The following is a 10881-nucleotide window of genomic DNA, read 5'->3' on the forward strand; positions in this document are numbered from 1 at the left end:
CGTGACGACGAGCTGAGGGCAGCGACGGCCATAGTTTGCAAATTTACAAAGTGAGCGGGGATAATTTTATCTTTTTGCCCTAATTCGGTATGCCCGTCAGTCATCCTCTTTGGCTTTTAAGACTTTTTCTGGACCAACATAATAAGCCTATTTGACTAATATTAAAAAAAATCTTTTTCATATACATATATAATATGCTTTTAACAATAAAATAGAAGCAGATCTAACATTTACTAAAATAATTATCATGGTAACAAAAATTCACATCCTCAATTGTATCTTAATCTAATAAAATTAATTTTAATTCTAATAAGATATTAAAATATTAAAAAAAACATCATGTATAAAAAATTTCAAACCAATGAGATTTATAATTGTCTAATTTTCTTCTATAAATAAGTAGACATTCATCCTATAAAAAATATATCTCTAATATTGATTTCAATACAGCATTCATCTTCTTCAACTTAAGTATCAAAATATTTATACAGGAATTTTTTTGGCACTCTTTGATTATTTTATTTCTTAAAACGTTAAATAATTTAATGATGACGTTAGTAATCAAATAAATTTATTATTGTATATCGATAATAATAATAATTTTAATTTGTAAAAAAACACATTTAATTAAAGGAAATATTAAAGGGGATGCATTATTTTTAATTAAAAGTATGGAATCTATTTAAAGGATAAGCTTGGAGGCAGAGGCCTAGTAGAGTAGACCTTGTTGGACCTACTTCATCTATTTATATCTATCTATATATTCACATTCCTGCATTCCACGCTACATGCCGATCAAAATAATAATAATAATAATATTAACCTTTTTTTTATATATTTTTATGACACAGAATAATAACATTAATGAAATTTTAAATGGGTTGTTGAGTAGGTACTTTTTATTATTATTATTAATTAAAATAATAAAATGATTGTCAAATGGATTATTATTAAGAAATAGACCGGACTTGGCTTACAAATTAATTAATATAATTTTCCCTTAAAGAGTACTACTTAGTTATTCGCTCACATCCATTTATTTAAAATTTATAGAAAAGTTCAAACCCCATATATTATTTCAATTTCTTTTCTTTCTTTCTTTTTTTTTTAAAAATAAAAAAAAGCATTTAAAAATTCTATTCTTATTATAGTACGTAGGTGATGAAACGAATCCCTTCTTCTTGGATTCTCCTCTCAACAAATACATAATGAGAGAGGCAGGCACACAAGTTTTTATGAGAGCGAAATCTTGCAGCATTCCCCTTCCCAGCTGCTGCATTTGGCAAATTTAGTCACAACGTTGCTTCCTCACCACCCACACCCCCAAATCCCAATCCAAACACAAACACTAACATAATCCCCAACCCCACAGGCCCTGCCCTGGGGGCTCACGCACGCACGCACGCAATATATATATATATATATATATATATAATAAATGATTCATTCAAGAGGATCATCCTCCCAACCCTACCTCTTTAAAAGAGAGAGGGAGAGAGAGAGAAAGGGTCCATATGAAAATAAAAATTATAACCAAAATGAAAATGAAAAATTACCACTATCACCATTACATTTAATTTTATATGAACCGGCTTCCATGTACATCATCATCATCATATTAACAACAAAACAAAAATTATTTATCTTGCTGTTTTCTCCCTTCGTTTCCTTTTTCACCGATTGCCCACCGCTTTCCACCACGCCGCCGCCTTTTTGAAGTCAATTTCAGCCCCAAATCAGGGGCCATCGGACGGCACCAAAGCTCCAAAATCTGGTCCCCAACCCAAGCACAACTCATCTGGACTTATCCATCCATCCCCCTCTCGTTATTAAAAAATGCTATGCTTTTTGCCGGCACATCATAGGGGATGGAGGGGCGAGTAGCCCAGAGAGCCCCTCAAACCCATCACAACCTCCAGGCATCTTAAAAGAAGGCTAAGAACATGGGGTCCGAGATCCATGTTAGGCGAGGAGCTTATGCTTGGAGGAGGAGGAGGTGGTGCCATGTTGAGGGGGTTAAAATTGTGATAATTTCGAGTTGGGGCTGGATCCCCATACCGCAAATTAATCGGGGCATTTGGGGGGAGAGTATAATAATGATGAGGAGGAGCAGCAGGAATAGGAGGAGGCAATGGAGATGGAGGAATGACCTTTTGAACATTCTTACTAATAAAATCCATTCCATGAGAAGAAGAAGAAGAAGATGATGATGCACCACCAACAGCAAAACTAGTAGTAGTAGCATTCTCCAAGAAGTTGTGGTTCTTACTACCAACCATCATCAACTGGTCTCCCCCACTACTACTAGTTTCTCCCCCTCCTAACATGAATTTCACTCTGGCGCCTCTGCTACTGCCGCCACCTCCCGTGGCTGCCCCTCCTCCGGCAGCTTCATCACCCGGTTTCTTCAGGCATGACTTTAATTGCACAGGCGTCTGTTGAAGAGGCTGCAGTGTTGGAGGCCGTTGTTCAACTGCAGAATCCCTCGCTTGCAGGGAGTCCATGGGGCCTTCTTCCCTTTGCACCTTGCTCTCTGATTCAGGCGCAGCAGCTGCCATTGGCCGGATGTGGCATCTCAAGCTGACATTCCCAAACAGTGTACCGTTTCCAGTAAGATGCCGGAGGGCTGCCTCGGCATCCGCTTTATAAATGAAGACCACCCGGCACGTTGATGACTTCCAGAAGATACGGGTAAGTGAATGGTCCAATTGCCCAAAACGGGCTAGCTTTACCTTGAGCTCAGACCCAGAAGGAAGTGACATCTGGGGTGGAAACTTCATCACGAGCATCGTTGGCTCAGGCGCCTTTGCCGGGGACTCCATTTTCTTTACAGGATCTGTTCTTAATGGCTTCAACGGTCTTGTAGCCCCCATTTCTTTTCCTTCTCGCTGTGCTTCAGAAGTTTTTGAAGTGGCTTTCTTATCTGCAGCCAGTGACTTCATCTCGCTAACCTTCTTCAGCCTTTTTACCGCAAGTTCTTCTTGACGATCAGACAGGCTACGTTTCCTGCCACCTTTAGTGGGGTCATCAGACCGGACTAATGGTTTTGCTGGCTTTGAAGATGTCATATCTTTAACATTCTCCCGAGTAAGATTATCTGAACCGGTAGAAGTGACGGCTACAAATTTAGGGGCAGAAATTTGACTGGACTCTACCTCAGCTGAGGCTGTCAGTGACAAGCTTTTCTGGTAAACAAGAGACCGGAATTTAAGGAAGGCCTGCCTTATAATCGCAGGACGACTACCATCTCTGCCATGGAAGGGATTGAGGGCAAGCGCTTGCAAATCACCTAGTAACTGTGGAATCTTTAGCTCAAAACTTCCCATCCCGGTCACAGGCATTCGAAGGGAATCAGGAAGTGTACTACTGCCTACATCATCTCTCTTTAGAGCATCTCTCTGTAAATCCTCTCTCAGAGGCAGACCAACTTGAACAGATTTTCCTGGAACTCTTCCCGAAGATGCACCGCCTTTTCCAACAGAAGCCACCTTTGACATTCTGTCAGAGCTCATTTCCACGCCCAATTCCTTCTTCCTCCTCTTCTTCTTCTTCTCCCCTACCGCAGATTTCTCATCACCCAATTCCCCTACTGGACGTTTAAGAAGCTTGGCCTTTTTCGCCCCATGTTCATTATGCATTCTTGAATCCTGACCGTGTAACTTCACATCAGTAGGTGGTAAACCATGTCCCCCACAACCATCCATGCGAGCTTGTTCCTGTGCATGCACTTCTTTAACTGTAGTCGCTGAACTTGTAGGCTGCTGGAAGCCTTCAAACAATCTTGGCATGGATGCAACCTGCCCACTATTTTCTGAATTGGGAAGCACGTCTATCCTGAATGCTCCTTTCCCTGAAAAACCATCAGCAGCAGAACTGCCAGAAGGCTCAACCTTAAATCCGCTTTCCAGTGAACTAGCCATGCTAAAGTTCACTCCAGAAACTGTCTCCAATGTACTTGCATGTTCTTCACCAGTTGCAGCTCGATTTGGGACTGAAGCACCATCCCTTTCACTAAATACCATCTGCTCAATTTTATCTGGAATTTGCTGCTTCATAAAGATTGCTTGATCCCTCCTCTGCAGCACATACTCACCAGCGGCTAACTCTGGGGATCCCTCAACATGAGCTGGCTGCAAAGCAGCAGTTGCTTGCTCTATTTGCTGATTTTTCAAACCAGTTGGTTCATCTCTCCTTTTGAAAAGGTATCTATCTTTGTTTGCTTGGTACTTCGGCTTACTAAGTTTTGTTGGGTTCTTCTTCTTACCCAAAGCCTCTGCAATCACCAATGGGCCACTCAATGGAGCTGCAAAATGACAAAAACAATATCAGCAATAAGGTGCAAATTACATCCACTAGCAATAACCGCTAGTCAAAATATAAAGATCGCCAGAGTTGAGAGTTTTGCAGGAAAAAAGCGCTTAATGCACATCCTTCTTGTAATCCAACAGTAATTACAAAAGCCTCAGTATCTCATGTTTTGGCATGTGTTTTTTGCTTTATAATACATGTCCTTAATAACTTTATATTAGCCATTTAGACTCATTTCTTTTCTAGCACCCTCCATAAGAAAAACTTTGTTATAATCTTCTTTATGATCAATAAACATCAAAACATAAATCCTTTGTTTATCTCTATATCAACAATATATCCTTTCATTATGTGTCTCAACAAATATACAACTCCCATTGTTGACCTATTAGGCATGGAACCAAATTGAATTTCAGACAAGTTGGTTTCACTTCTTATCCTATTTTGCCAAAATTTCAGTGTGGCACATTAGCATTTCTTTATAATTTCAACATCGGCAATGCCTATTTATTCTTATAAATTGCCCCTAAAAGGCTCTTGTTTCACCCACATCCCTTTTGATATAAAAATCACATAAAACAATTTTGCTGACCCCCCCCCCCAAAAAAAATCTTACTTTCCCATGCATTTCCATGCTCCAGTAGGGGGATACTGTTTAGTTCAATTACTTCACTTCTACATCTTTTCAATGCTTCGTTTATTTTGTTTGGGCATTTGCATTCTCATGCTGAAAGCTTGAAACAGATTGATTCTTTGAATTTTCCATTTAGCCACTAAGTGAGAATTAGGCATGACATGCTATTTTTGGTTCTTTGAATTTAAAATTGTGAAATTAGTACTAAGGAATTGGATGATGGAAATACGCTTAAAACAAATATTGGTTATATATGACTCTTTAAAATTTTCATATAGTTGACCCCACCTAGTTAAATTAAGTTTGTTATTTTGTAATTCTTTATTCTAATATTCTTAGAATTTAAAATTTTGAAATTAATCCTAAGGAATGATGAATGCCACCTAATCTTCTTTGGTATACATGTAACACTGAAATTATTTAACCAGCAAAATAAAAAGAAAATATTTAAACATATATCAAATAATCTAAGCCATTTAGTTGACACGCAAAAGAATTCACATCCAAATTACAAACAGCACCTGAGGTAAGGCTACATGCAAAGGGATAACACTTCTGCATTTTGATAAAATATGGTGATCTCTTATGCCAATAAAAGAAAGTGATAAATTGACCATCTTACCCCATATTTCCTTCTCCTCTCTCTCTTTTCTCTAATTACAGGAAAATTGTTAAAAAAAAGAAAGAAACAATAGTGGTGGCCAACTATGGCAACCCGCCACCATCAATAGCCGAAAACTAGGTTCACCCTAGTCCTCAATGACTAGGTTGGGGTTCATTTACCCCAATGATTGAAACCCAGCCTCGAATTTTATTTTATTTATTATTATTATTATTTTTTTTTTTTGGGGGGGGGGGGGGGGGGGAGTTAGAACTGTTTCTTAACTGCAAGGGGATGAATGTTATAACTTTTAAACTTCAAAAGTACCGAGTGTAATTTTTAAAATCGGGGGACAATCCTTTTAGTTAGGCCTTCTCTGAAGGGATGGTTAATGTATTTTACCCTTTCAAATTACTTTCAGAATGAAACTAGTTAAATGATGCCACCAATCAGACAAGCACTATTTCTTGTGCCTTGGAAGATACTTTACCCCTTGGCGTTTTGGTTATTTATAAACGTATCTATTCATCATCTTAGATGTAATACTCTTAGATGTAATACCATAATCAAAACATGTTCCAATTTTTTTTTTTTTCGTTTCCAAAATTTTGACAAAACAATATGACGAAAATTGAAAAAGGAAACTTAAAAACAAATGGGCCTTAATTAATTACTGTATAAATAGGTAGGACTCAAACACGGGCACATACCCAATCTTCCAGCATAGTAGAATACACTATTGGATTCCAAATTATGTTGATTATCAAGATAGTTATATTATTCTAAAATCCGAAATCACTCATTGCCATATAAAGAAGGGTCAATAAACATTTCACTGTGCAACACAAACATAAAAGAATCCCAAAAAGCCCATTCTATCACTTAATTTTATCATTATATCACTAATGAAGTTTAGACATCAATTAGCTCATGCTTTTAGTACACACAACTTTACTTGGACATGAAGGACTACACTTGACATTATGCAACCAATCAGCATATCTGAAGATTGGGCTTCAAGAGCCTTTGACATAGCCTAACTTTAGGTAGCTCAAAACAGCCCATCCCAAATGATTTTGAGCAGATCACGCAAGTACAGGTAAAGGATCAACTCTGTACCATCAGAAAAGTAGATTAACCAAGTTTGATCAGGAAGTTCACTAATTTAACATTGACCATCAACATCACCTCCAAACCCACATTGAAATGAGATACCACAGGGATGCAGTTCCAAACATGCAGCTATGACCAGATTTGCCACTTCATTTCCAAATCCAATGATCAAACCTTGGAATGCAAGACAATAACAAATATCCTTGTTCTTTTTTTTTTCCCCAGTCATAACAAATATATAGGTTAATGATAGTCAACTAGTAAAAAAACATTATATAAGGAAAAAGAAAGTAAAACACTTTCAACCTTTCAATTGATATTAAATTAGAGCTCTCCACCCATAACCCCTTCCCCCATGCACTAGGAGTTGGGTAATGTCGAGAAGGTTCAATCCTGTAAGCACCATTCCATTTGCCAGAGATCTTACCGTATAGGTATGTGGTTATTGCACACACAAAGTACCTCAATAACCATCCACAACTAACAAAGTTGTTATACAACATAACAACCCTGACTAAATAAACTAAAAAAAGACTAGACAGACAAAGTTATATTGAACAGTGTTGTTTTGTTGAATGAGAAAAGATAACTTTGCCCTTCAAAAATTTCACAGTTAATCATGGATTTCAACACCATCATGCTCTCAATATTCCTCGATAAATTTAAAAACATTATCAAGTCACATCACCTTTACATGCACCAAAGAGAAAGAAACTGTAGGCAGAAAAATACACTAATCACTCAATATACTTTAAAGAAAAAGTTGGACCTGGTGAACCTATATAATGGTGCTACAAGAATGGACAGTTTGACATTTCACAATCATCGTCAAATCCTCTTATTTCCATTTTGTGCATGTCAACTGTATCATAAATGCCACTCCATATATTCTCCAACAAGTTAGAGCAACAACACAGATAACTTATTATGGCAAAATATCAAAAGCCATGCACTTCACAGCAATTCTTGTTTTACTTTATTAAAAGTTCATTTATGACAACAAGAAGTTAACACAACATTAGGGCCTGTTAACTAGGGTTACCATCAGGGTAAAAAAATATTACATGCAAGCAACAAAATGCACCTGATATCACAATGGAGCAGTTTTTGTCATGAAGTCCGTCAAAATCCTGATTAGACACGTCACAAGTGCAAGATAACAGTTGCTAAAGTACTGCTATTACGGTATTAAATTTAAAAATTCCAGATACCAAGTATAAAATCCTTCCTCAAGATCACCACTAGAAGACCAGAAGTTCAAAAGCAGCGAGGAAGTATACTACTGATTCGGTAATGTTACATCTAACATACATGAACTTTATCATGCCTAATTAATCAGCAAACAATATGCAAACAGAAAATTAAGTAAAAGAGTCTTAAAAAACAGAAAAGAAGAATCATGGAAATAGCAGATAAATTCATATTTCTAACAGGCTAACCAATTGCATGTTCCTATTTTGAGTGACAGAACTCAATCTCTTATCAATCAGCATATGGCACGATACAAGAAAGTTCAGGGAAAAAGAGCATCAAACAATAACCGACAAATCATGTGAAAATGGCAAGTAGTTTATACCTCTAAAATGCTGAGTCACAGCATCCATTGGTGTACGAGTAGGGCGGATTGGTTGTTGCCCAAATGCTTGAGCATAGGTTTCATCAAACTCCTCAAATGCTGTTTTTCGATAAGCCAAAAGAGTAGCCTTACTCTTAATAAACTCTATAGTCCCGTGTCCTCCATGAGGCATCAATGCCAACTGCTTAATAAAAGCAAGAGTATCCCCAGGATGAAAATCATCTCTGGCTTGTTTTATCTGGTTCACAGAGTAGACTCCTCCAGCCTCATAATCACCCACATCAACAACAAAGTAGCCTTGACTATTAGTCGGCCGAAAATTATAAGGATTCCGGCATTTGCAAGCCAAACCCAAATCTCGCCTCCTGCATGCCTCATCAGTTGCCTCCTCCACAGCCTTCACAAAAGTTCTAGAATTTGTCTGCCTCGACTTCTCGGAGAAGTTAGGATCAAATGGGACAAGCTCAGCTGGATCAAACCATCCATAACTACTATCCCCAAAGAAAGCAACCAACACATGCCCAGCTCTCTTTGTTCGTCTAACTGATGGTGACGCAAATGCTTCATTGTATATATGACCCGGCCACCACGGATGTGATTTTACCTTCCCCCAAACCATATCACCAATTTCATATCCATAACCGACAGAATTTTGCGCCCCAGGCCCCATGGTCTTACCCTTCCCATTTGCTGCAAATTCATCGAACATGGAAATCATTGATTCATATCGAGAAACATCAGATTTCTCAACTTCATCGTGTCCCTTCCCCGCCCCCGAATGCTCGACTCTATCATGCCAGCCCTCAATTTTATGGACAATTGACATAGAGCTAGCCTGTACAAGCCCCTTTTCCTCGGAATTGGCCCAAGGTTTGTCTATCACGTCTTCATTTCTTGAATTAGAACTCCAAAAATCTATGTCTTCATCAGCACCTCTCCAGTCACCCTCCGAAACCCTAATTCTGTCAGATCCACAGTTCCCTAAATTACCAACACCTCCCACCGAAAACGCACCGTCAAAATCACTGACTGGAGCTTGATTATCCGACTCCACAGGAATCCTCCCTCCTTCAGACACTACACGATTTAGAGACTGGTCCTCATCACTTCCACCACGAGAATCGCCAACAGAACTAACAACAAAATCATTTCCCGAAACCCTATTTCCTTCCGAAACACACAAATCGGAAGACAAGACTCCACTCCCACCAACATTCGCCCGATTGCTGGAGCTAACACCACCACCACCACCACCATCGACAGAAACCCTACCTTGTGATTGAGCCTCGTCTTCTATCAAATCGGCCTTGAAATCGTTGCCGCTCATCACCGAAATCATTCTAGAGGTATCGAACAATTCGAAACCCTAGAAATCGAGGCCTTTACAGTTTCAAATACGAAAAGGCGTACCTCTTACACAGGTCTAGGCTGAATAAGCAGGAGCTCGAAGCACCTCAAGGCGACGAATTTCCCATGAACATATAAGATCAATCCGAGAAGAAGAAGAAGAAGAAGAAGAAGAAGAATCAGAATCAAAACCCTAGGGGGAGAGAAAGGAGAGAGAGAGGCTTGGGCGTTTCGAGATGAGTGTGCGGGTCTTTCGTGAATTATAACTTCAGCTTTGATGGTGGTGTTCAAACCGTGAGGCGCCACGTAGCTCCATGGAGGGGCACATGTGTCAAATTCACCCCTCCACACAGGGGCACATGCGTCAATCAACGTAGCTCCATCGAAGAGCGGCCCGATGCCGTGACGGACCTAGCCGTGACCCAACTGATTAATTATAACTATCCCAAATTATATTTAAACTTTTAAATTATCTTTAAAAAAAATTAAATACTTAATTTATAATTTATTTTTCTTAATATAATTAAAAACAAATATTAAGAATAGCACGATGATCCCAAATATTAGAATAATAGGTGTCATATATGTATGTATATATATATAAATAAATAAATAATTATTTTTAATTTCAATTATACTTATTTTTTAGTCAGAATATGAAATATTTTAAATATTTCATAATCTAAATTAAAAAAAAAACAGTATAGTTTAGATTGAGAATAATTTTATTTTATAAATAAATATATTTTAAATATAAAAATTATTCTTAAGAATAACTCAAATTATAAGATTTGATCAGTGTAATTATTCCCTTTTGATTCAATTTTAAGACTACTAATTTAATTTTTAATTGAATCAATCAAAATATATAATTATCTTATAAAAATGCCACTAAATTTTGGATTACTTTTTATATTATAGATATAACATACTTAGTTGATGTTTATTAGGGTAAATAATATTATTAGTTTTTAAATTTTATATATTATAATAAATTATTTATTTCATTACAGTTATTATATTTTGATTTTTTGTTAAAATTTAATTTTTATTTTTATTGTTCCTCGAATTTTATTAACAAAAATTAATCTGATATACACTAATATAAATCTTAAAATTACTTAATGTTAAAATTAATCTTAAGCCCTACTTAAGTAATTTTGAAAATTATATTAATATATATCACGTCATTTTTTATTAACAAAATTTGACAAACTGAAAAAAAACTAAATTTTAATAAAAATCAACATCTACTAATTACAGTAGTGACAAAAATCAAAGTATAATAATCAATTTGTTAAT

General features: G+C 37.0%; 1 protein-coding gene across 1 annotated transcript; it reads right to left on the reverse strand.

Annotated features, from left to right (window-relative positions):
- Positions 1–1422: 1422 nt before the first annotated feature.
- Positions 1423–9819, reverse strand: LOC127801782 (PWWP domain-containing protein 1-like). The gene is made up of 2 exons (XM_052337184.1): positions 8233–9819; positions 1423–4303 (listed from the first exon to the last, which is right to left on the reverse strand). The coding sequence occupies exons 1-2, from the start codon at positions 9569–9571 to the stop codon at positions 1860–1862; spliced, it is 3783 nt and encodes a 1260-aa protein (XP_052193144.1). The 5' UTR covers positions 9572–9819; the 3' UTR covers positions 1423–1859.
- Between the last annotated feature and the right edge of the window lie 1062 nt (positions 9820–10881).

The sequence above is a fragment of the Diospyros lotus genome, chromosome 5, assembly GCF_014633365.1.
Source record: "Diospyros lotus cultivar Yz01 chromosome 5, ASM1463336v1, whole genome shotgun sequence".
NCBI lineage: Eukaryota > Viridiplantae > Streptophyta > Magnoliopsida > Ericales > Ebenaceae > Diospyros > Diospyros lotus.